The sequence below is a fragment of the Tigriopus californicus genome, chromosome 5 (genome assembly GCF_007210705.1).
Source record: "Tigriopus californicus strain San Diego chromosome 5, Tcal_SD_v2.1, whole genome shotgun sequence".
Classification (NCBI taxonomy): Eukaryota; Metazoa; Arthropoda; class Copepoda; order Harpacticoida; family Harpacticidae; genus Tigriopus; species Tigriopus californicus.
This window is the reverse complement of record NC_081444.1, coordinates 5581106-5607665: the sequence shown is the minus strand read 5'-3', so window position 1 is coordinate 5607665 and position 26560 is coordinate 5581106. Positions and strand designations below refer to the sequence as shown.

At 44.3% G+C, this 26560-nt stretch overlaps 4 protein-coding genes across 6 annotated transcripts; 1 reads left to right on the top strand and 3 right to left on the bottom strand.

Moving 5' to 3' along the window:
• Positions 1 to 281: 281 nt before the first annotated feature.
• LOC131879978 (transcription factor collier-like) lies at positions 282 to 25471 on the top strand. Of its 3 annotated transcripts, XM_059226466.1 has the most exons (14): positions 282 to 1271; positions 3052 to 3211; positions 3292 to 3355; positions 3876 to 3931; positions 5517 to 5590; positions 8667 to 8735; positions 19851 to 19932; positions 20249 to 20366; positions 23008 to 23135; positions 23275 to 23434; positions 23506 to 23790; positions 23897 to 24259; positions 24436 to 24537; positions 24739 to 25471. In XM_059226466.1, the coding sequence occupies exons 1-13, from the start codon at positions 1120 to 1122 to the stop codon at positions 24510 to 24512; spliced, it is 1788 nt and encodes a 595-aa protein (XP_059082449.1). In that variant the 5' UTR covers positions 282 to 1119; the 3' UTR covers positions 24513 to 24537; positions 24739 to 25471. The 3 variants fall into 3 exon arrangements, with proteins under 3 accessions (XP_059082449.1, XP_059082451.1, XP_059082450.1); XM_059226467.1 differs by lacking the exon at positions 24436 to 24537 and having other exon boundaries at positions 285 to 1271; XM_059226468.1 differs by lacking the exons at positions 24436 to 24537; positions 24739 to 25471 and having other exon boundaries at positions 23883 to 24038.
• LOC131879980 (uncharacterized) lies at positions 11601 to 12513 on the bottom strand. Its single transcript, XM_059226471.1, has 2 exons — positions 11928 to 12513; positions 11601 to 11856 (listed from the first exon to the last, which is right to left on the bottom strand). The coding sequence occupies exons 1-2, from the start codon at positions 12437 to 12439 to the stop codon at positions 11649 to 11651; spliced, it is 720 nt and encodes a 239-aa protein (XP_059082454.1). The 5' UTR covers positions 12440 to 12513; the 3' UTR covers positions 11601 to 11648.
• LOC131879984 (uncharacterized) lies at positions 12760 to 13757 on the bottom strand. The gene is made up of 2 exons (XM_059226474.1): positions 13247 to 13757; positions 12760 to 13175 (listed from the first exon to the last, which is right to left on the bottom strand). The coding sequence occupies exons 1-2, from the start codon at positions 13456 to 13458 to the stop codon at positions 12905 to 12907; spliced, it is 483 nt and encodes a 160-aa protein (XP_059082457.1). The 5' UTR covers positions 13459 to 13757; the 3' UTR covers positions 12760 to 12904.
• On the bottom strand, positions 14684 to 15839 carry LOC131879983 (uncharacterized). Its single transcript, XM_059226473.1, has 2 exons — positions 15178 to 15839; positions 14684 to 15100 (listed from the first exon to the last, which is right to left on the bottom strand). Exons 1-2 carry the CDS (start codon positions 15384 to 15386, stop codon positions 14782 to 14784), a joined length of 528 nt encoding a protein of 175 aa, XP_059082456.1. The 5' UTR covers positions 15387 to 15839; the 3' UTR covers positions 14684 to 14781.
• Positions 25472 to 26560: the final 1089 nt, after the last annotated feature.

The following is a 26560-nucleotide window of genomic DNA, read 5'->3' as shown; positions in this document are numbered from 1 at the left end:
TTTTGGTGGAACCCTTGCCTCCTCTACAACAACCCCTTTGGAGTTGAGCACAGGAGTCATCAAGGCCTGTTTTTTTTGTCCTCGGCTCGAGCGATTCCATTCCACCAAAAAGTCCCTGATCGAGGTCCTGAAGGATTGAGCGAACGACTTCTTGTTCTATTTCTCCTTCTCTGCTGGTTCGTTCCTTCGCCGTTGCCGACGTCGCTCTCTTCAACCACCCACCGAGGCAGATAGGACGTGGGTTCACCAACGTATTCCCTAGTTCTCGGAGGGGGCTGGTTCTGAGAGTCCCTCTCCAGAGGCTGGAAACAGCCATTGCCTCAACTCTCGATGGACTCAGTTGCTCAACTTGGATCAACAGAGGCACATCTTTCGTTTGTTCCATTCGCCACGGTGGAACAGAGGGAACAACTCTCTGGGAACAACAATTCCCCCATCGGAGTAATAACTCGGAGGAGGGCCCCAGTACTACCACTGCCAGTGGTACTTCCACTCCGTACCACCACTACTACTACGCCTAGTACCACCACTACTACCGACGACTTCCTTAGCGAGTAAGGAAAAAGAGCGAATTACGTGGAGCGGTCGGTGGTGGATCAGCCATTACTTGGTTGCTGGCTGGCCTGGTTGTTGCAGTGAGCGTACTTAGAGGTCGCATCACCCATAGGAGTCCACCGCAGTCAGACACACGAGCTTTGGTTGTATTTACAACTACCCCCAATTGGTCTGATCTCCAGTGGCTATCCATACCCCCAAGGCACCCAAAGCGGAGTCGGAAGTAAAGAAGAAAACTATACTCAAACCACAAGTGAATACGTTAGGGGAAAGAAACGGCCTTGAAGACCCCAGGGTGGTTGTTGGTTGATCCTCAGAAGAACAAAAGCCCCCAGAGTCCAAACTGCAATCTCCACGAGACGTCCTCGTCCCAAAAGCATTGAAGACATTATTGCAACAACCAGTCGGGCCTCTTAAGGCTCCTCTTCTTACTTTTCTGGTTCTCCCTGGCTTCCCTGGCTTCCCTGTTCTCCCTGTGCTCGAGGCTCGACTTACGTACACTTGTGTGAATTGTTCGAGCCAACTCGAGGGAATTCTCGTCTGAGATTAAATCCAAAACCAGCTATGATGATGTTCGGCCTCCAGGAGTCGGCTCTTCATCCCATTCGAGGTCCAGTTCTGAAAGAGGAACCATTGGGTGCAACCACCACAGCCAATCATCTGCACCATGCGGCCAGAAGCTGGATGGGTGCTCCCATGGCCTTGGATCATGGCGGGTAAGGCTCAGACAAAGCTGTTACAATACACTACGTAGATCCACGCCCCAGCCTTGATCTTGGCGTGTGCAGTATACATGTGTTTAAGTGGAACAAACCCTGACATCCGAAGCCCTTAACTCTTCACTCTTCTGCCATTTCTCCCCTTAGCCAGTTTTTGACTGGTGTGTCTAGTCTTGACATCTCAGTCAGTTTAGAGGGTCATAATTTCATGAGGCTCCTCATAACATCCTCGCTCGCTTCATGGGGGGTTTGAGAGTGAAAAATTTCATAAAAACCACATTAGAGGGGCTGATATCAGCTATATCATGGCCATCATATTTTGGGTAGTCTATCTCATTCATTGGCTGGCGTCTTGTGCGATGCCAAGAGTTCCGGGAATCTTGTCAAACAATCTTCCCATAAACCACATAACACGGGAGTATCCAACGAAGCCTAAAGGATGATGTGCTAGCTAACTATGAAAATCCGGGGGAAATTCTTCCCTTTTTGGTCAAACCAATCCCTTCTCATCGGAACCCACACAACTCTCCTGACTGTCATTATCAAGTTGATACAATTAAACTTTTCTCCGAGATCCGTGCTGGAATTGTTTGGCTGATGGTCTTGGATCCCCCTTCGGTCCCTTACCTTTCCACTTCATTTTGCACGTCAATTACACCCCAAGGACAGGAGCGCAATGTTTATTTGTTTATTGCAAATGAACCGAAACGGAAGTTGCTTCTTTTGCCCACGATTACTTTCTACCTTTTGTGTCGCCGAAAGAAAAAGATGACATCTTTTTTTTTTGGGGGGGGGGGAGGAAGGAGAGGGTTAGTTGGAAGCAAAATTGAGTTTTCTTGCCTGAAGCACGGAGGTTGGAAGAAATAAATGACGCCCAGGATCGCCGTTAGAAGCTCGTGTTTCGTAAACACCTTGGAGAATTTGTCGCCATCGTGTAGGTGGAGTTTTTGCTCCCGAACTCGGGTTGTCATCATCCATGCTAGACTAAACTTGGGTTGTAAAAAGCACTTTTTACGACTTCTGGGCTTTGAATTCGAGATTGTGTTTCAAATTCCTTTGGATTTCTCGTGGCCAAAAGCGACTTCCCCCATTCAGTTTAGCCAGATATCAGTTTGAATCACATTATCTAACAGGGTTATTCCGATTCTGCCAGAGGTCACGGTGATTTAAAAGCCCCCTATCAAGCTTATCTTCCTTTATTGAAGAAGACTTATCTGAATTCTCAAAACATGATCCAAATCTTCCATTACGAAGTCCTCAATAACAGCTGGCAGGGCCAATCACAACCGAGTCATAAGTGAAAACAATATTGTCTTGACCCGCCACCCTCTCCAAAGTTCCGAATGTTCTGACTTTTGACTGACGATTGGACGGTGTTCTTGGGTTGAGTTCGCTTATGAGAACCAAAATGAGAAGCTACAAATCAAAAGAAAATGGGCTGGTCAAGATGGCCGTGGTCGAGGATGATGATGAGGTTCTCAAAACAATCTCGTCATGTTCTCAAGCCGAAACCTCGAAAGTACATTTTTGCAACATTGGCCATGAATTTTCTTTGACAAGTTGAGAGGGTCAAATTCCCCAAAGCAAATTACGACAACGGTCACATATGCACCCTTGACGAGATCGGCTTTCACGGGAAAATCCTCCTACCATTGGTCAATTTAGCACGCACAAAAAACGCTCTATTTGAAAACATGGATCCATTAGCTTGTATTATTTTGTTGCAGGAAACCATCCCATATTCATCTTGTTACTTGTTGTCTTTTTCTCTTTTCAGGGTGGCGCCCGGGATTGGGCGAGCACATTTTGAAAAACAGCCTCCGTCAAATTTGCGGAAATCCAATTTCTTCCATTTTGTCATAGCCTTGTACGATCGAACGGGACAACCCATTGAGGTTGAACGCACCGCATTTATTAGCTTTATAGAGAAAGATCAGGTGAGGTTTGGTACTTATGTGTAGTCGCTCACTTTTGGCATGAAAGTTTTACCTTAATATCTTTGCCTTTCACATTTTAGGAAATCGATGGAATTCGGACGAGTAATGGCATTCAATATCGACTCCAGCTGCTTTACTCAAATGGTAAATGTTCCACTACTTACTTCAGAGTATAACTAGTTCGTAGCCCTAATTCGATTGGACATGAAGATCCTTTTGAAATCCTTCATTTCGTTGAAATGGACATGGCAAATATTAGCTGACGCAATCGAGCGTATCTTTTGATTCAATCCTTGAACTTGACAAATATACTCCACCAATGCAGATGGATCCATGTTCAGTGTATTGGGATTTTTCATGCATGTGAGGACGATCTCTCTTGGGAGAATCATTCTAATTGGTAGCCAAGCACCAAAAGGATTGACGGAGCGTGGGAGGTGTTGATTATGAAGATGGGGCGGCGGTATTATTTCCCGGATTGAGGGTAAACCCCGGCCACCAACCCCAAGATTAGAGCGATTGCTTTCTGATTTCTCCAACCATGATCACGAAAGAGAAATTATTTTCTAACATGCACATTGCACATTCACCCCAGTCCATGAGCATTTAGGGACGGGAAACCGAAAATCGACGGGTAATAATACTGGCTTGGTTCGCATTTCAGGTGTCAGACAAGAGCAAGACATTTATCTCCGTCTCATCGACTCCGTAACCAAACAGGTAAGCTCTCCCGCAATCCCAACCTCAAGTCCAATATCCAAGCTATTCCAAACGACTATTGAGTGAGAAATGCTGCTTTGGAGTCATCCACTAACACCCAACTTGCATAGACAGTTAGACACTCGTGAGGCCAAAGAAAACCCGTTGGCGGAGAGTAGATAGAAGGGGAACAGCAGTGCGCTTCACAGTAGTAACTAGCTGTGTCTCGGGATGAAGGATGGATGATCTTGGCGGTTTCGAACCGGTCGCGTTCATCATCTCTCTCTTCAGCCTGGCAAGTCTCTTGAGCAAAGATCATCATCATCATCATAGGGCTTGTGGCATAACTGCTCGTATCTTATCCATCAGTCTTCATCAGCCGGAGTGAGCTACAAACGTATGTAACTGTGTAGTATGTATGGATGTGATCTGGACCGAAATAGGGGAGAGAGTGACCAACCGAAACTGCACATTGGCTCATTTCCCGATTAACTAGTTCAGGCCAGGAAATTCATTTTGAAAAGGTTTATTCTTGGAGGGTTTCGTTCGGATCTGAGACGCCCCTTTTCGAGACAAGTCCAAAGTTTACTTACTCTTCCCCCAAATATATGGCAAGCGAATACAAACATCCTTATCGCATGCAGTTTCATACTCTATTTATGTTCTACGTGCACGAGCCACTCTCAAGAAACACACTCTCTCGTTCTTTCGCATAATGGCCCTGAAAAGGCTAAAAATGACGGAAAATGTTGGACTGCATACTAATTGAGCCTTTTAAATATGAGGTGGCCATTCCATCCACTCATGGAAAAGGGACATTATGCAAAGAAGGGTCGAGAGATGCTCATTCACTGCTTGCCTAGCGCCTCGCCACCAACAGCCTGGCATCCATAATTGAGGGCAAGAGAGAGGCGAAAATGAAATTAAATTCTGTTTATCTAAACAACCTACTCCTTCTCCTTTCTTTTGATATTCACATTTCGGAATACAAAACCCAGAGTAAAGAGAAAGGGACACTATAGCGCTCTATACTCCATATGTATGCTGAACCGTGTCAGATATATATAACATAATAATAACTAATAAAATGAAGGGCTAAGACAATGACATTGGAGGGACGGGTCACTTTGGCTGAGGATCTCCCAAAGCTAGGTATTTGTTTGCCTGGATTCATTATTGAAGCGCACAAGGTTTGCTAATAGAAGGAAGTGGAAGGGAACTAATCAAATATGCTGTATCATGATTTGACATGGACGAGACACCGAGAGGAAATTGGCGGAAATGAGGTGGAACCATTCCTCTCTCTTAATTGCTGAGAATTTTGGCTTCAAGCGGAACTGATGCGAAACTTGAGCCACATATTATCTGGCTACTACGATGTCCCTCGTTGGGCGAGCAGATAGATGGCTGGCTTCATTGTTCCACTATTCGCCACAATGGTGATTTCAATCTTAATCCGGTAGACAAACAAAAACCCGGATTAGACTCGCTCTTTTCCTGCGTGTGCGATTGGAATTCAGACGATGCGATCAGCATTCAAATATCCTGTACACGTCCATTTCATATTGATCTCTCACTCTATGCTAGCTATCGTTTTTTTTTCCAGGCCATTGTGTACGAAGGACAGGACAAGAATCCCGAAATGTGCCGAGTTCTCCTCACTCACGAAATCATGTGCAGGTAAGAAAAGCTAGCGCACATCTCTCTATGTAGTATTAGTACATATGAGTGCGTCAATTGCGTACATGGCGCTCTTGGTGCCCCCCTGGGTTTAGTTTGAAAACGAGGTGATGGACTTCCTGGTAGTTCGTTCTTCCTCCTCCTCCTCCTCTTTCTCAACAAAGTTATGACCATGGTCAAGATCACCTTCACTTAGCGGGTGGGTTGTAAATTCTCTAGAGTGGAGCTGATGAGGGAATATCGTCTTCACTTGTGGCTTGACTTGAGCCCCTTGGGCAATAAGAAACCCAACGAGTTATTTGTACAACCACGATCAAAGTCTATCCTTGACCTTCGCCGGGTTTTGTCCACTTGGGGTCGAGCTTATATATATTTTTTTTTATGAAAGCTAGAAAAGAGATGAGGATTAGCCTCTAAGGCGAGTAGTTTAGCATTTGTATTTTGCATTCAGAGCGCGTTGTCCTTTCTAATCAGACGCTCTCAATCAAGACCCCGGGACTCAATCATTACTTATGACAAGTAGATTGAGTATGCCAATAATGGTCGTCTCCTCGTTTTCCTTTCTCTCTGGATGTTCCTCTTCATCACGATCATCCTCGTCGTCGCTTTCTTGTCCATCGATTTGGTACTTGTAATACTCCACGAATAGTACAGTGTAAAGTGTACATACGTACGTACGTATATACAGTACATACAGTACTGGTAAGCGAAGACGTGAGAAGGGAACGAAAACAAGTCAGTTCTGGCCGAGCAAAAAAAAAGATAACATTCATTGGGAGTGACAATCAATTTGAAGCGAAACTGGAATTGGGGCGATGTTCTGATTGACGTCACATTCGACCAACTATTAGAAGCATATTTTAGAGAAGAGTTCAAAACACTCATCACAGTTAATTGCCAAGGCAATGAACCGGAAAGCCATAAAAGAATAGACCTTAAGTTATTTCTGCGGGCAGGCACAAGTTTGGGTTTCTTTGAGTAAGATTACATTTTAAGGCTTCCTGGAACATCGCCATTAAATCATACACCTCTCCCTCCCTAACCCTCGAACGCAAAGAGATCCACAACCCAAACCCAAGCTCGGCCAGTTGAGGCGATCATTTTAACACCATTTCCCCGTTGTTGTTTTCGCCAGTTGTGGAGAGATATTTTCCCCAAGTGCTTAGTGAGGAATGTGCGGCTCGACTCGATCGAGCTACTGTATATACCACAGAAACAGTGTGTGTGTGTGTGTGCTGGCTATCGAGATCTGCTTCGCTCTTTCGCTCTCGATGAGAAGAGCTACAACCGAAACGAGTCCATCGGACCCGAGTCCTTTGCAGTTGCAAGAACGACGACGGACGTCAGTCGACAAGGAGAAGAAGCAAAAGGAGAAGAAGCAATACTACATAGTAGGAGTTCGGGATCATCGAGGCACTCGGGTTCTGGCCAAAGGGGGAGGGGAGAATTCTCAAGGGACTTGAGCCCGCCCCTTCTGCCTCTTCTTCTTCTTCGTCGTCTTCTCGACATCATCATCTTTGGCTCTGGTCGGAAAATCGGAATGCCTCGAGTGCTCCTCCTTTTCTATAGTTACGTTGTGATGTGTATGTACGTACCTCTTACTTTTTTATTTGTCTACATGTATGTACGCATCCTGCTTTTGGTGGCTCTGGGCTAGCATCAACATGTAATGGACCTAATGACAAGTGTATAGGCTGTTGTTTGGCTCACCATTTCTGGATGAAAATTTGATGACGACGAGTTGTCAAAGTCGAGCCTGAAAGTTGTGTTTACATAACAGTTTATCGCGATGATCACGATCTGGTGGACTGAATGGGGTTTAAAGGGCCGTCGTCCTTTTTCCTTGGACACTTTTGGACTGTTCTTCGCTCCTGATTCGTTTTGAATGTTTAATGAGCTTTTGCAATTTTACGGTCAACTTCCCAATCGGCCCGTCAAGACGATAATGGGTGGGGGGGGGGTGATCCGTCGCCTTCAGTTGTCCAGCCACGCTCTCCACAAATCCCAATGTTTACAAGAGGAGTTTCCTTCCAGCTTAGAAAGTGATGGAGACACCAATCGAGTTCGGTTCTTTAGCAGTATTTCATTTTTTTGTAATCATTGTGGAACTACTCTTTTCTTTTGGAACATGCTTGGGTTCAGACACGAATTGAAATGAAGTTGTAGATTACTCTCGACCCAATGTGCGTAAATGATTAGGAAGGCGTTATAGATCCGGGTTCGAAAAAAATGTTATCATTTCGCGATTCGGTGCGAGACGGCTGGAGGCATTTGTGTGAGACGCGATGGGTTGGAAAAGCTAGATGGATGAATGGATGGATGGATGGTCACTCTCAATCGGTCTCAGTCGTCTTCAGGTTGGACAATACCGAGGTGAAGAGGGTTTGACCCATTGTAAAAGAAATTTGGCACCGCTCTCCCCCTCGTCTCGTTTGGTCCTCTTGGTTGAGGTAGTTGTTATTGTTGTCGTTCGTGGAGATGTTGTCATAAACCACCTGAGGACGACGAGAGGGCCAAAAGCCAATGTCCAGTGAGCTCAACTTCACTGCTCATTGTCGTAAATGAGTGCTCGAGCTCCGAAGATTTTCCTCCAGCCTGTTGGAAACAGATCGCTTAATTGATTGTAAATCATTGACGAATTAGTTTCGCTCATTGACACATTTCTTTGAGGACACCGGTGCTCGCTCGCTTCAACTTCACTCACGATCCCAGGGCTCTGGGACAGTTCTTCGACCCTAGTAGAAATTTTTCACTTAATTGATCACCCACTGAGACGGACAAAGAAGGGTTGGGACGTCATTAGCACCTCGTCACCGCAAAAAGGTCATTTAATTGCCGGTGAAATCAGTCATCAACAACGGTGGTATTTAAACGAATTCCTAATGTCCTCGGACGAGCTCTAGTCAATGGCTGGACTCCTGTCGAAAATCCCGACCAGGAAGGACACGAAAAAAGAAAGATCCTTTCAAGTAACTGCCAAACATCCAGGGGCAACTAACTGACTGACTACCCTCCTCCCTTTTCCTCTTTGTTCGAATGGTCAATGATTTTGGGCTCTTTTCTCTTCTTCTTTCAGCCGATGTTGTGAGAAGAAATCGTGTGGAAACCGAAACGAAACGCCCTCGGACCCTGTTGTTATTGACCGGTGAGTTTGAATACAAAAAGCATGGCTTTTTCTTTAGCCTTTATGCTAAGTCATTTCGTAGTCAGACCAAGGAGAGATAGTCATCATAATGCGCAATTTACAAGACCTATGTACCGAAATATATGATGAGGCCATCCTCGGTGATTTGGACCATCCGCTACAAGCATGACACCTGTCATCCAAACTAAGACTCAATTTCCGATTCCTATCAGTTTACACAGAGGCAAATAGCAATAACACCTTCTGCACTTAGAAGTCACTAGCTGAAGAGTTTATACATCTATGCTTCAAGTTGAGAACGTGCTCAGGGGTCGTTTTAGAGTCGGAGAACGAGAGGGGTTTATTATTATCGCCAAGGGGCGTCAGCCGGTCAGAGTGCTTTTATGGTACAATAATTGCATGATTAATATCATTCCAAGGATTTCGGCCGCAGATACCGACCGTACAGGTGCAAGCCATGTATGGCTCTCTTCCCCTTCCAAGTGGCAACGTTATGGCCAATTCAGGGTCAGCCATCCAATGAGTCTGCAATTTTCGACCGTCTCGTTGGGTTCGTAATCCTGAGGGTTGATCATTGTGGCTTTAGATCCATCCACGAGTGTTGGGAGTGAGTCGGGGAGAGTCGCTTTATTTGGGATTGACAAGTACATGATTCTCGCATTTTCCCTTGAGATGGAGTGAATTTTCCCATTGGGATCGCATCGTCACTTCCTCGTTCCTCTTTGTTGAATGGGTCCCACATTTGAGGCGGACAGCTCGTTCCATTCAATCACTCCTGATGTGCAAACTTGGATACAAACCAAATCATATCCGAGGCCTTAGACGAGATACAGTACATAAATAGGCTTTGTCTTTGGCATCGAGGAATTTTTCTACTACAGACAGATAAGTGGTAGAGTCACGAGTGGAACTAGCATTTTTTTGGATAAAATTCTAGGATCAGGAAGAGTGACGCTCTTGATTTGCATCCTTCAAACGAGTCGACTTGTTTGACAGGGATATGGGATGCTTTGGGGGTGGTTCTCGAGGGGATCCAATGCTAGATCGGGACAGGTTGGAACGCGTCCCTGCCTCCAAGACATCTATAGTGGACGTTCCGGATGTGGGTCCAAGATAAGAAAAATCTTGGTTCCCCTTTGACAAAAATGTTCCCCAGAGAGACGATCGTCACAAAGAGCCAAACTTCTGTCAGATTGAATAATGCCTGCCTGACTCTGCCTTTCAAATGGACATCCCTAAAATGCCCCTAAACAAGTCTTCTCTTTATATGGACCGGGCTCTCGATGTTCCAGGTTCCCTCGAAAAAAAGGGGAGAAATCGACAAGATGCACGGCAACGAATTTAATCTTTGAAATCCATTCTTGAAATTGGATTAGAACCCTCGGCCGCTTCGAGTTCGAGGTTCTCGGATTCGTTTTAACCTGGAACATAAAACTTGGGTCACGTTTACAATGGCAATATTGACCCGAAATCAAAATGGCTGGCCTGCACGCTCGGGGGCAAAAAAGGCGATTAATAATTCATTATTATGTATCAACCGCTTTTGGCATACTCTGAACGCGCACTTGGTTTGAATGCGCTGGAACCCGAAGAGGATTACGCTTTTGGACACGAGATAGATTGGAATACGGGGTTTCACTCAAATGGAAATGAGGCTCTTTGATCCAACGGGAACAAATGACACGTTAGGAGGTAGTCCTCTCTCCCTCTGCTAAGAAAGTTTGGACAAATTTGTTTTCGCTTTATTATTCTCGTCCAAACTTTGAGGAGGACTTGTCGTGTTCCCTCATTATTTGTTCAACAAAATCGTCTTTATGGCTTGTTGTTCCAGTATATCCTTATTGCTTCATACTATTTGTGCGAGTGTGTGCAAGTGTGGAACTTGTGTACGTAGTTCCAAGCCAAGATGATCCGAAAGACCGTTGTCGTTGGTTCCAGTCTTTGTTGTCGGGTTTATCTCAAGGGAGTTTAAAGCTGGATGGAGGAGGACAAGGGAACTTTTCCCAGACTTGGAGTCTCCTACTACTCCTGCTTCTTCTTCTTCTTCTTCTTCCAGTACACGAACACAAAGTGAGTAAGAAACTTCTTGTTTGTGAATCATTTGACATGGGTCCTGGATGGTGACTGGGTCCTCTCAATTCGCATGAACCAGGCAGAATGAGACCAAACAGACGTAATACCAGCAGGCAGGAGGCCAAGTTTTAGGTTAGTTGGGATCAGGAAGCGGGTGGCTTGTAAATTTCTTATTTGATTTGATCTCAAACTTGACACATCCGAGTTTCTCGAGCTCCTGCTTTAAGCGAACTAATCTGATCAGTCTCTCGGGCACACCGTTGTTGTACAATGAGAGGTAGATTTTTTTTGGCTCCCCTCCGGATACGATAACTTTTATCATGGGTAGCGAACACGTTCAAATACTCGCATCAGGTATGCCACATTGTTTGGGGCGCACTACCACATTTGAGAATCTCTCGCAAAAAACTAACGTTGGAAGTGGTGTTGATTGCACCTTGGAGAATGCCAAAGTCCCCGAGATAATTTTCTCCTGCTTTCGTTATATTACCCTGCATTTACAATGTTCGTTCTGTTCCAGGAGCGCAACTTTCGTTATCAGTAAGTAACCGATTGAGCTTCAATTCAAGGCTTCGACTAGCCTCGGGGTGATTTCGTTTTCGTCCCGCTAACCATTGTCAAATATTGTACTACACGTCAGAATGAGGCTTCTCATCGTTTGACGTTTAATCGCTACACATTACATCACTTCGCGACAGGATTACCGAAAGTATTCGACTGTGCAATTCACTCCCAAAGGCTTTTATGGGCCAGTAGGCAAATCCTAGCTTATCAATACCAGACACTCGGCAGTGAGAGAGAATCAACACGAGGATTTTTATTGCCTAATGTAGCATCGATTTACGAGTTCACAGAAATGTCTCGGAAGAGCAAGGTTGATTTTCGCATATCCATGTCTTGTTTCTTTGCGTTGGCCACGATTTTCCGGGCCATGCAGTCCTCCGTGACTTTCAAGGACCACTTCTTCTCGAACATCTTAGCCGAACGTTTGAATAGGACCAAGCCGAAGAAAAATACCGCGAGGGATTGGCTGAACATGCTCATGTTCCTAGAGAGAGAGAAAAGATCACGTCGATTAGGAAAATATGGCTTCAAGAGGGTAAAAACGGCAACACTTACCAGGCATGCTCAAGGTAGAGCGACAAGTTGTCAGCGACCCGAGTCACCCGATCGTTGCAGGCCAGAGCCAAACCGGTGAAATTCTTCTTGAGTTCGATACCTGTCAATGGATCTTTTGTGCCATTCCTGGCCTCAACCATTACTTGATTCGCCACACACCCTTCTTTCTCGGAACTGGGTACGCAACTCTCGAACTCGGGGTATTGGTCCTTCATCTTGAAAATCAGATAGGTTCGTTGCTGGATTTGCGAGAGCCTCGGGTCTTCCACACAAAAGTTTCTTAGCCAAGGCCGGGAGCAATTTAAGACTTGGAGGAGGAATTCGCACGAATAGGGACTCGTCTCGAAGCTTTTGGCAAAGAGGTCAGTCTCGCAGGTTTTCCGCTCCTCGTCAAGGTCATTACACAAGTTCTGATGGCTGACCTTCACTCTCTTGAATATCTCCGCTGTTGAAGGCGATCCTTCACAAGGCCAAATAGCCACGAGAAACAAAATCATGAGCACGCTCTGCATTGTTATTGCTAAAAGAGGTCTCTCCCCAATGGAAGTCAAAATTCAACTGAAGGCGTCCAGCTTTTCCTTCTAATCTTCTATTGGTCTCGTGGGTCAAAACAACTAAAAGGGCTACCCTTGCCCTTGTTATGATACGAGCGTTTGTTGGTAGCAAGAGGACCCCTTTCCCACAATCTCGGTCCGCTTCCTGGTTTGCAACAGTATCGTAGGGGACGCAAATGCTACAATCTTGGCGTCGTTTTGGGTTCAAAATCCCCTAGGTACTGTACTATCAGTAGTGCCCATTTAAACCCCTCTCTCTCTGTCTAGCTTCTACTGTGATGGTACTTAACATCTACAGAGTGAAATTGTTTTGAGAACATATATTTTCGAAACGGTTTATTGCACTAGCATGCGAAATGCGACAATTGAAGGGGTCAGAATATTGTTGTCATCTTGAGTGACATTATCCGCGCGGTTGGTTATTCACCAACGTAAATTTTCAACAGCCTCAAGGTGCATCCTCAACGCGATTTCATAGTCTTCATCACTGATATCGGTTTGGTCCTCGTCCAAGACGAAATAGTCTTCGTACGGGCTGTCGAAGATGTTTCTAATTGCTTGAAGATATGTCTTTGGCACCACTTTATACTTCGCGTTTAGCCGGCTTAGGACGTTAACGATCCGAATACAATGGTAACCCAGCGTGCACAATGACATGGATGTCACCAAGCAAAAGATGAGGCAAATCACATTCCTGACAGAGAAAAGAATGGTTGAAATCGGCAACGTGCAAAGATTAGAGTATTTCGCATATTTTTTACTTACACATCGCTTAGGTCTGCCAAAATAGTGTCATGGGACCTGAAGGGGACCTTAATGACTTTTCGTAGGATCGCTTCATCTTCGTTATCCTGGAGTTTGGAGTTATTGTCAGGCGTGTTCAAAGCAAGGCTACGTTGAGCAGCCTTGAGCTGAAGGGTCTGGCACATTATGACGTACAGCAGAGCCATCAAATGGAAAATGATTCGAATCTTCATGTTGGCAATGGGGATCGGGGTTGATTTCTGATCAAGAATCAATGTTGAACTGATCAAATGTTGAGATCGAGTCCCCTTTTAAACTGTTGGTGATGTTCTTCGCTTAGGTTAATTTTGCCATGGTTGTGGAGATGGTTGCCCTCGTTGTCCATGGGATTGCGCCAAATTTCCATTTTCTTAACGTTGGCGATTCTAGGACCACGTGTTCATTGTCAATTTTTCACAGTCTCTTGGGGTTTGAATCTGCAAATCCTGAGGAACAGACTCTAACTGGAGCCCTTCTTTCTGAATTTGGAGTAATCACTGAAGAAAAAAAAATCAATCTATAGATTCTTTATTACCTGCAAGTATGAAAGATTTTTGAATGAGAGGTTGGTTGTCTAATGGTAAATATGCCAGCTTTCTGGCAGATATTGTGCTTTAATCTCAATTTTTTTCACCTTCATTATCCACAGTGTTTCAAATTCAGCTTTTTAAATCGATTCTCATTGAACAATAAACTCGTCATTCGACCATCAAAATCAATAAGAAGGTGGCGTGAAATAAATAACGAGCAAACAAACTATGTATGGGAACTCGATGCTATTTGATATTATTTAATCGGTCAAGGTTGCTCCATTTCGGTTATTCTTTTTTGAATGTTTTTTTCCGCGGAATGTACTAAAAGGGACACTAATTGGCAACGATCATAGTTAAAAGTTCGAAATATGGAAGATGTAATTTCAAAATCGGCCATTATGATACATCTATTGGCCCCTTTCATTTGGTTCTTAGGCTTAAAAAAACTTGATTCTTCATGTATTTACTTCCGGCACCGATGTTTGAATTCCTCAAACCTGTGGAGAAGATTCTTACCTTATTCACGCTGCCTCTTAGACCTCTCGGATACACTAATTCCTTTTTTCGCATAGGTTATTGGTGGTACAGCAAAAGTAGTCAAGGATAAACATATATATAAAAAAAAACCGAACGGATAGGCATGCATATTACATGGGACCTTGGCGCTAGTGTGCGAGGGTTAAGCCCACCCACATAGTCAAGTCAATTATCATTTCCTTAGTTTGCATCAGCCTTCCAATATCAAATGAAAGGCCAAGTGAGCAGATATTTCATGATTGTCTTTTGCACAATCATTCAAAAGCTTGTGTGAATACGACAATGTACCGTTTCTTGAGAATCCTTCTATAAAGCTCTATTACATTTTAAAAAAATCAGAACCCATTGATTTAGTTCGACAGCGCTGGATTTATTTGCTTAAAGATTTACAAACAGTGCGTTTACAAACATGCATGATCATTATCAGATTAGTATTAGAAAGTGATATCATCCGTGAGATCGTTCAGGTTGTCGGGGGTGATTGGTGACGTTACCCCTTCTCATCCGGTTTTGGCAGGCCTGCCGATACATCTGGACGACATTCTCGAAGTCCTCGCCATTGAACTCGACGTCGTTGATCATGCTCAGAATGGGGCGGTAGTCTTCATCGACGTTGTCCAAGAGGTTGTTGCGGTTGAAGTCCGATGGCTTGATTTGAAAATCTTCAATTAGTTGATAGTATATGCGCAATTCGCAAGCCCTTTTGTAGATCATTCCAATAATGACAAGAAGTAACAGAATGCACAAGCAAAAGCGAAGAATGTCCCTATAAAAGAAAGAAACGACTTGGTTAGGATCAGAGGAATAAGATACACGAAAAATGAACACCCCTTGGTCACTTACATCTCGGTGATTTCGGGTATTAAATCGTCATACCACATGGGAAGCTTCTCAACCACTTCCTCCATGGGAGCTTCGGCCTCGATGGTTTGAGGGATGGAAGAATCCTTGAGAACGTCCACTTCGAGATCAGTTTGTGCTAAGGTCCCTTGGATTTGGTGACCTATGAGGTCGAAGAAGACCACCAACGAGACAATAGATTGGATCTTCATAGTGTCGGGGAGTGTGGGAGGTTGAAATATGGAGATGTTCACTGACCAAAGATCAATATCGAACTGATTAGGTTATGAGCTCGAGTCCATTTTATAATCTTGGCGATGTTCTTCAAATAGGTTGTTTCCTGTAGTGATAGTAGGTAGAGTGGTGATTGGTCATCGCTCTCGTTCTTGAGGAATTGGCGCAAAATCTCACTCAATTGAAAGAGAGGTGATTGACACGCGTGACACGAGCGACGCCACCAAGAGAAACAATGAGGAAATCAACCAATGTCAAAAGGGCATCTGTCAATGTTGATGAATGCACTTTTCAATCCACCCCTTCTCATTGAAAATTCAAACGATGCCAACTTTCCTGGCACTTCATTGCCTTTAATCAAGTGTGGAAAGTGGTTCACAAAAAATAGAAGGGTTTATCCTGGTAAACCCAACCATAGGCTCTCCAAACTACCAAGCTACCAACTAACCACGTGAGAGATGTCAAGCCCTCCCTGGAGGTGCTTTCAAATTACGGTTCTAATTAAAATTTACATCCCCAAACTTTTCAAAGGAGAGGAGGATGGAAAATTTTAAATCACAATTAACCCGTGTTGGTCCTCTCATTCATTTCCCTCCATCCACCCATTGGCTGCATAGGAATCATCTGAGCTCGTGTGTTATGCTCTGGAGCCCCTGTCTGATGGTGGGATGATGTTCCAAACCTCATGGCAGGTGCCAAATGCCATCCCCGTGATCCTCAGGGAGAAGATATCATTACATGCGTTGACTCCTCTTAATGATGATTTTCAAAGGGTTTTGTCAAACACAGCCAACAACTTGGCCTCAGATAGTTCGACTCTTTGGGAGGGTTCATCATCACCAACCATCACTCCCCCCTTGTCGTACGTACACTTAGTGCTCCCTCACGTATGAAACTAGTCTTCTTATCAGTGGTCCCTAACGAACCCATTGGCACCATTTTTAATGAGCCTGAAATAATGTGTGTTTGGGTGGCTCTTTTATTATTCACTTTCATATTCCATGCTTTGGGGTTAGAGGCTCGTGATCAATTTGTCGCGTTGAAGGATTCCAAGGTGTGCCGAGAGATTCGAGGATGCAATCCAAATCCAGTACTTCTTTGTCTTGTCCAACCTCATTAACATATCGATCTAAATTACGTTCCGTCCATTCTCAGACGGAGCAATGGAAATGGACAAGGAAACAGGGAAGAACACGTCTCGTAATAGTGCTCAATGTGCACTCGTTTTCATTGGCTCAACTCTCGAAAAACACATAAAGGATGCTTCACATATGCCTCTAGTACATCTTGTTTGGTTGGGAGCAAACAAAGAGGGACAGTCAGTGCCAAAAGTTGTTTCAATTGACTGTTTTACAGAGAATGCTCATTTGTTCTTGGAAACGTTGCTGTGACGTCACACGAAATATCCATTTTCGTTGGATGTGATTAGAATGGTGAGATGCTCCCATTTCGCTAATTGGCCATCCCGGAATAACTTCCGAATGCTCTTCAGCGTTTATGGCTCAATCACCTTTTCACCTTCTTTGTTGAAGTCGGCCACGTGTATTTGTGATACATTTTACGGGCACCAATTGAGATTGAAACTTTCGCGACGTGCTGCATATATGCCCAGAACTTCCCCCAGTCAAAATAGTCCGGAAAATATGGTCTTAATGAGACTGGCAAGCAGCTCATTACCATAGCTCAGATATATTTCATGGATCTCGCGTAGGACAAAAGAACCCATGAAATATTCAAAGCCCAACCCAAAACAACCATATCGCTAGCTACTGAACTTGCTATGCGTGTAATGCGTTTTCATTTGGCTCCTCTTGTGCTCCAACCTCCTCCCTCTTCTGTCAACGGATCGTCCGTAAAAGCAAAAACTATTGGTAATTGAACACCGAAAGGAGACTTTTTGAATTCAACATTTGTCCATAAGAAGCTCTGGACAAATTTTCTTTGAGACCCGGGATATGGTGTGTTTTGGCTGGCGACGAGTGAGGACACAGTGAATTGAGTAAATTCGAGCCATTTGTAAAGGGTGCTGAGATATGGGACTCGCCAAGGGGACACATCTCCCAAAATACGACCCTTTCTTCTGCTACTATCTATTCCCCAATGATTGGTCGGGTCCAGTTGCGAGCGCTAAAAAGTTGAAAGTAACTCTTGAAATGGTCAAAGAATCGACAATTAGATAATACCGAGTGTTCCTGCTGGGCTCATGTGTCTCCTTCTTTTTGAAATGGATGAAGGAGATCTTGTTCCATGAATTCCCACGAGATCCTCCAACATACAAGGTGCGTGTGTGTATAAATGTAAAGTACTCTTGCTCCAGCTTTATGTAGTTGTGACTGGATTTGAGTTTTGCTCGTTTACAATGTTTTTAGATTGGTGCAAAAATGAACCTGAGTCTGTCGAATCTTGGGAGAAAAAAAATAAGTCCAAAGGAATTCAAACTGCGCGGAAAGCTTTTAAGGTGTCAGAGTTGAGCGGAAGTTTATGTTTTCACAAGGAATAGAAAGGTCCTGACACTCAAAAGTTGGACAAGCATTGCGGCGAATTCTTGGGGTGAGATGGCTCTCCAAGACCTGAATTGGCAATTACCCTCCATTGCCTAATAGCATTTATGAAACAACATTGGCCCCCTACGACCCTTGGAGCGAATGAATGTCCCTCCTTGGAAACAATGTTCCCACCCGAGATGTCCGAAATTTGAACGCAAGCGTGGGTGTTTAAGCTTGAGACAGACTGGACAGGAGCGCCAATGTCTGACTAATTGGCCAGTACGAGGAAATTTTCTCTCTGAAATATGTCGAAAAATTCCATGGATCTTTCTCTCTCTCTCTCTCTGTCTTTCTTTCCCCTTCAGCGTGGCCTGGTTTGTTGGGCTCACGGATGGTGAGACTGTCTTCAACTTGCCTGCCCATGCACCCATCCCATCCATCCATCCCCCTAGAACATACTGAACTGCACGATCATTAATTGTGCTTCGCGTGGCGTCTGTCTCCAGAAGCGGGAACAATCATCAGTTTGGCTAAATCTGCAGGGAATTGGTCACCCTGGATCATCAAGCCCGGCAGAACAGAAGAACAAAGTAATTTTCAGGGTTTAGGGCAAAAAAACTGGATTTGAAGCCATTCGTCTTAAAGGGATAATCTGCTCTTGGGATGCAATCCCAAAAGGTGATGATGGTCCATATGTCGTGCCAGTTGCTTTAGATCAGTCATGAGCCTGGGAAAATTATTCAAAGGGCTCGTGTCAAGGCGATTTGGAAGAACTTTGAGCCGAGGAAAGTACGGAGACGAGGATGTTCATCTTTCCTCCTTCGAATCTCCCCTTCTAATTGTTAATAATGAATGTTGAGGCTTCGATCAATTAGTTTTCTCCGCCCTCGAGCTCCAAATCCCCATCAACAGATCGTTGTCGTGGTCTTCTTTGGATGCGTCTTCCATTTCCCCAATCTTCAGAAGAAGAGGAAAGAAATCTTTTCTTGCTCCAATCTGCAATGATGTTGCTTTTAGAATTTTGAACGGATACTTCGATCCACCTGGATTCGACAGTCCTGATTGACGCAAACCAAGAAAATGCTTCTACCATGCGGTAATCAGACATCGAAAATTGAGTTGATTTGCCAACCCAACAAATTGACCCGTGCCAACGAAATCTAGATATCCCTTCATTTTTACCACAAGGAAGGACCACCATTGGCAATCTGAGTAGTCTTGGTGGTGGAAGCCTCCTCATTTGATCGGGAACAAGTTTCCACCCTTTTTGCCGGATCCAAGAAGGAGGAACCGCCAGAGTAAATAAGTGATGAAGTCTGATGAAAAGCTTCAATTGGATTTGAAATGATCTTGGTGTTCCACTCGAGTCTCTTCTTAGTCGATGAGCAGGACCCACCACTACGTGATTTCCAGTTTCCAGACTTCAATCCCTGGCAATTGTTTGCCAATACGATTGGGAGTAGCCCTACCCTTATACACATTGAACTCCTGTTCTGTTCATATACGACTCCATACACATCATATGATTTGGTGCTGGTGCATTTCTCGCTCTTCGTACAGTTCCATTTGTTGCCAACACTCGGGGAGAAAAGAAGGTGTAGAAGTCGTCATAGTACCTAGAATGTACACCAAACCCAGACGGGATTTGTGTAGTAAAAGCAGAGGAAGGAGGAGAAGGAGGAGAAACAGAGTCGAACAACAGCCTGACTCATCAATTTCAATGTCCCTCGGGATCCGAGGTAGTAATTTGGCACCCCTGACTAAAACCGAGAAAACCTACCGATCTCCGTCCGTTCATGGAAGCCCAATTGAACTCACCAGATTGAGAGGCTCGAGTGGAAATGACTCGATTGTTTGAAATGAAAATCAGGGCATATTAATTAGACTGATGAATGGTCAGGCTGGAACGGATGGTCCATCAAAGTCAAATACAAACGGGTCTGTTTTGTGTTCCAGGTTCTTCCTCAAGTTCTTCCTGAAATGTAATCAAAACTGCCTCAAAAATGCCGGAAACCCAAGAGACATGAGGCGATTCCAGGTGAGTGCTACTGGCTGTACTGCATTGTATCGTCCAATGAGGATCTGTGTGGGGCCAAAATCGTCCACTAGGGGGACGGACGGGAATTCAAGTCCAGACACCAGAATGCATTGTATGGCCACGAAACGGGTACACGTAAACGTTTCATGTGGGTGGCAATGCCATTTGTCCATTCTTGAAAATGATCTGTCACGTTTCGTCTGACAGCTTTGGCTCCCCATGCCATACATATTGAAATGATGTCAAACTCCTGTGAATCGAAAGAGCTTACTCTATGTACAGACAAGTACTTCAAATGGCAATCATCCCTTTACAGGTGGTAATATCACTGGTTCCGAGTGTGGAGGGCAACCTGTTGGCGGTGTCCGATAACATGTTCGTCCACAACAACTCCAAACATGGACGTCGAGTCAAACGACTCGATCCGACTGAAGGTAAGGGCAACGAAGTTCATCATTATGTTGTTGGCGTTGATTTCCTTCCAACGACAATCATGTCACACTCGGATCTTCTCATCCAATTTCCAAAGTTGGAGATGGAAGTGTCTTCTCGTCTTTGTTGCCAACCTGTTGATGCAGCAGCAAGAGCATCGAGGATTGAGGATCGAGTTGGAGAAAGAGGAAGAGCGAGGCACTCAAGTTGTTTAAATTTAGTCCTCTCACTCAATTTCAATCCTCAATCTTGTTGGCAACCACCAAGACCCAAACTTGACACAATCTCACTCGTTCCCTATTGCTGGCTGCTCTCGCCTCAACCTCAAATTGGGGGAAATCTGGTTGTTTCACGCTCAAGGAAACCTTCTCTTGAAATTGAGATCGCTTTGACAAAGGAAAGAGGATTGCACGAACCAACCACCCCCACGAATTTAATCTGGCAAGAGAATTGTCATTGTGCTCCTCATTCGTTGGGCGGGTCTACGTCGAACTTTCCCATGTTCCTTTTCCACGACAAAAAAAAGAAACAAATCTGAACATGTCACAGCAATAATTCTATCTCGCCCATCTCTAAGTGCTCTCTGGTGATTTTACCTTGAGCTTTGTGCTTTGATTCGTCCTCGGGGGCTTCTGTCATATCATTCGTTCGACCTTGCAAGCTGCCACCGAGGAGGCCGACTTTGAGTTGCCTTAACCAGATAGTGTATAAAGTAAGCTGGCCCAAGAGAGCCCCCCCCCCCTGTTCCAGCTCCAGCCTCAGTGCTTGTACGCCTGTGTGAGTGTAAAAAGAGAGAGAGAGAGCTAGACTGATCCAGTCACTGGGTCCCTCTTCGATCCTCCCAAGGGCGATATTGACATGTACACTGAGGGACATGTCATTATCAAAAAACTGTCGACGGCGACTCAAGAAAATGTGACCACTGACAGCTAACGCTCACTGCTCATCCTGTTCCCATTTATTTACCCTCCAAGCCGGAATAATCGAGGCACTCAATTGACAGGATGGATGGAGAGGCTCCTGCGTCTGCTGAGGAGAAGGTTCCTAGCTGAAGAAGAGACACTATTTTGTCATCGCTTGAGATCGAGCAGTGGAGCATCTGTTGTTTGGCTCGGGCGAGGTAAATAGAATTAGCCCCGCTCCCTTCTGCTCTCTTCTGGCTCTCATGTTGGCCAAATGGATCACTTTGGATCTACTTGAGAACAAGGCTAATCCAATTCTTGGTGCCTTATTACTCGCTCTCTGAGTCGGAATTATCTTTTAGCAACAGGAGGGCGAACCAATCGAACGAGTCCCACTTTTGGGTGGGACTGAGTGGAGCTCGAAAAGCCAAGCGGGGATAGGCCACTAGGGTCGAATGTGGGCTATAGTACTACAATGGAGGAATAGGAAAGAGTGAAATTGTATTATTCTATGGTCAATGCTCATCCTCATTCGACCCTCAAGAATCAGTCCAGTATCAAGACATTACCGTGGTCTCTCAATCATAGTCAAGCTACGCATCTTGTTGTGGGCAAGGGGAAAAAAGCCAGTTTACTGGCGTCTTCTTAGCTAAAAGATAGAGCGAACGATGAAGAGAATGAGCAAGCGAGCGCAGCAATGAGCTAGCTCAAAAAGGGGCGAACACACTTAGAGGGCTTCGTGTAGAGAACTTGAACTCCACGAAGGTGCGCGTTCATGTAAGACTTTTCGACGGCAAGCACCTTTGGCAATTGGCTGAAGGATTTGAGCGCTGGTTCTGCAAAATGAGTGGGGTATGTTTTGAGATAGTGACACTTCTCTATGACGAGAACCCTATGAAGAATGAGAACATTGCAGAGGGCAACTGGAGAAGAAAGCGATGAAGTAGGGAGGAAATGACCAAAAATAATTGGATGTTGGAGAAATGATGAGCTCAAGAAATGATTCATGGTCGTGGTGATAAAATCATGAGCGGATAGATAGCTTCTTCAGATAAATAAGGCAACGTTTCTCGGCACGTTCTAACTTTCATGTGGATTCAAATGATGTCCATGTTTGTGCCATTGCGAGAAACGAAACCGAGCGGATCGAGGCAGGATATGAATTATGATTCCAGGAACCAAATGGCCTGCCTTTAGATGGAATTGCTGATTTATTGCTTATGGTTTGACGATCCTTGGAGGATCATGTTTCCGGGAAAATGGATCCGCCGAACTTGCTTTTCATTGCGAGAGCGGCTTTTCAAATCTCACCAGGGAATTCACAATTTTTTGATTGAAAACGCTCGAGCGAGCGCGGAGGGCACAAGTCAAAGTGGGTACAGCATCATCCATTTGGCAACCCTGACCTGGGAAGTGTGGAACTTCCGAAGGGTGGGATATGAGCTGATTTGAAACGGGAGTAGAAAAAAAATACATTCATTTTGATTAAAAAGAAATCTTTCAATTCGTTGTAATTGATCGAAAAGGGGAAATGAAACGAGCTTTAAAACTTTGCTTTGACTGACATTTCGAACTTTGGCAAGAAGCTTGAATGACTGTTGATTGATTCTCAATTTGGGAACTTCTTCAGCCCACTTTCTTGATTGAGACTTAATTCACCGAGACGAAGACTGAGCGAGATCAGGACGCTCTAATTTGATCCACTCGTTTCCATTTCTCCATTTCTCCATTTCCTTTCCAGCACTTTACCCTGGTCTCTATCCCACATCTGCCATCCCTTGTATCAAAGCAATATCACCCAGCGAAGGCTGGACCACAGGGGGATCCACAGTCATTATCATTGGCGACAACTTCTTCGATGGGTTACAGGTACATTTCTGCTACTCTCAGGCCTGTTAAAAAAGCTGTATCATCCTTGCATAATATTTTAATCATCAACAAACTAATTGGACCTTCGGCTCGATCAAGGTGGATAACCATATCTAAAAGACATTTCCTTTTTTTGCAGGTTGTTTTTGGTACCATGTTGGTTTGGAGCGAGTTAGTCACGTCACACGCCATTCGAGTTCAAACCCCACCTCGTCACATCCCAGGAGTGGTTGAGGTCACTCTGAGCTTCAAAAGCAAACAGTTCTGCCGCGGGGCCCCTGGACGCTTCGTATACGTGTGTGAGTATTGCTCGGAATGATTGGATTGAAACCAATTTATTTTGTCAATCAATCAAACAATCACACCTTAGCTCTGACTGAACCAAACATTGACTACGGGTTCCATCGCCTCGGGAAGTTGGTTCCACGCCATCCTGGAGATCCAGAGAAACTGCCCAAAGAAATAGTCCTGAAGCGTGCCGCTGACCTGGCAGAGGCGCTCTATTCAATGCCTAGGAACAATCAATTGGCCGCACTTTCCGCAGCCACAAGTCCTCGATCTCCATCCCAACAATCGGTTATGCATCATGGCTTCAATTCGTATACCGGTCAATTGGCAGTCACAGACTCCACCGTCAACGGACAATGGTCTGAAGGTAATGCCTCATTCAAGATTCTGATCAATGGCTGCGACGCATGCCTTCTGAGCGGTTTGTAATTGTGTGATATGTGGTGATTCTATTTGTAGGATTCTTCTTCTAGATGATCCACTATGTGTCCAATCCTACCACCAATACCACCAATCCGTCACCGCCCCCACTCATCAAGCCCTGAGCCACACCCACCGACTTCTCAATCCCATAGCCACCAACCACAGCAACAGTAGCGGACGGAACACCCATTCGACGTCCCCGTCGGACTGCAACTCATCCTCGGCCAATGGTTCAGAAGGTTTGGTCCCTCGAACCAACACACCTACCACAGTGGCTTCTGTTGCTACCCCAACCACGGCCATGAACGCAACCAGTCTGTCCACTTTCTCGAGTGCGGCTGGTAACGCAAGCGTCTCCATGGCCACGGCTGCGGCCTCTCACTACAATCATTCCTTGTTCCAAGCCTCGTCAAGTGAGTCTTGAACTTATAGTTTCATAGTTGATTCAGCAAAAGTGATGGAGGTTGCTGAGAGTATAAAAGATGGTTCCGATATTTAGTTTCTTTTTCGCGATGAATAGGCTTTTGCAAACTTCAAAAGAGAGCACAGACTTTCGGATAGCAGTTGCTTGATTTTTTTGATATTTTAGGTGTTGTGTACCCGTTCCATTCGTATTTGAGCCAATTTCCAAATTGCAACTGGTCTGCCTTTCATTCTCAATTTTGAGACCGCAAATAAACCGCAAACTGGAGTAAGGGCGTATTGTTGTGCATTCAACCCAAAACCTGATCGACAACCAAGTACCACTTGGTGAACATTTCATGGCATGAGCACCGCGTTCAACTAACTCCGATCCTCAGATTTCCTTACTAATATTGACCTAGTTCTGCCCACGGATTACTATAAAATGAATGTCGTCAACACAAATATATGTTTGTTTCTATTTTTACAGGAATGTCCAGTTTAATGCCAGGGATGGTGAATCCTTTTGCTCTCACCTGAAAGTATGTTTACTACTAATTGCCAATACCAAAATGCCAACGAAGGATCAACCAAAGAACGTGGAATCTCGAAACGATTCTGAAACCGAAATGGAAAATATCAATGGAAATCTGTTGCATATCAACACACGCGTTGTCATCTTAACCTCTGCCTCCACACGCCTACAATTCTTGTTGCCCCTTCCCTCCTCGAAATCTGCATGCCCATTAGCCATTTTGAACAGAATCTATCCTTTCCATGATTACAACACTACTCACGTACAAAAGCTGAGCTTACATAAATGCCCGCCAAGTAGAAATCGGACTTTGATTCCTCACCTCTTTGCTTATTCACTCTGCCCGAATTAGATCTGAAGTCTAATGGAAATCTGTGATACAACACATTGATTTGAAAAGAAAAAAAACTTTCCCGCTGTCATCAATATTAATTGGCCAGCCCATAGAAACAAATTTGTACAATAAGAAGATCCTAGAACAACGACGTTCGTACAATGTTAGTGAACTCGAATTCGCCACTCGTCACTTTTTGTTGCTCTGCTTTGTTACCACCAATACTTCTATCTGCTATTACTAATGTTCGAACTGTTTTTCCACCATTCTTCCATTAGTAATACAACCCCTTCCAAGAAATTGTCAATAAAACAGTTTGTGAGCCAAAAATCAGCCAATTAAGGACTCTCCTCCATTACATAAAAATGAAACCTGAAAGCTCAGATTCGTCTCGTTTACGCTCTCGACACTAAAACATCCGGAAGGAATACTCGCACATCTTTAATGTGCATGATTTTTCAAAATCCACTGGAAAATCCACTTGGTTGGTCTAATCAAAAATTCAAGACAAAACGTAACAAATATTTTGGTCGCTCCTCGTCTGAATGTAACGGAGAAAATTGAAAGTGTCCTTGAGCTCCTGGAGAGCTCACTTTCATTGGTTGTTGGCGCAGATAGCAACGGATCTTTGAGGGTACTACTTCTCCTTCGACTGCCCGATTCACTTGTTCGCTCGTATCCAATTTAATAGCTGGTTACCATCAGCAAACTTCAACGACACTGTCTAAAATTTGTGGCTAGCGCTAATTATCTACAAAAAAGGCACGAGGGTTAAATCTACGTTAAAAATGTTGAATTATGATAATTATCTTGAAAAACATTTTTGATGCAAGAATGAAGCGGGAACGGTTGATTTTTTTCTTGCAATGAATCAAAGAGCGTCGGTCAATGAGGTTATGAGTGGATCAAGTTCCTGGAGGTTGCCGGTCAGCCCATCATCCCAACTCAAATTTTCGTGGACAGAAAACATCAAAAAAGTTTTCTTATAAAACACGTATAGGTACTAGATATCACGACGCTTATGCCCCTTGCTTTGTTAATGAGGAAAAATAATTCTTACTCGCCATGAATTGATTGAATCAATCAATGAGGGCGAATATTTCGGAAAATCGTGTTGCTATCCCCATCAATAGGTTTCTCATCGTATCCAAGATGGGAAAGGATAGATAATGGTCAAGCAATAACGGCCATCAGTTGTGGCGGAAAAGTTGGACAAGATGGACATTTTGATCAAAATTACAACCATTCTGCTCAGCATCAGTGTTTTTTCCTTATTGATAATCGTGAAAAGCACACCTTACAAAGAACTAGTAGTATTGCACAACCATGATAAACCCAAATTAGTGATTTTGAAAAAATTCGACCATCTGGATCCAGGTAACTAATGGTGTCAAATATTAATTGATGAAATATATTCATGTTCAGGATTTCATTTGACATTGT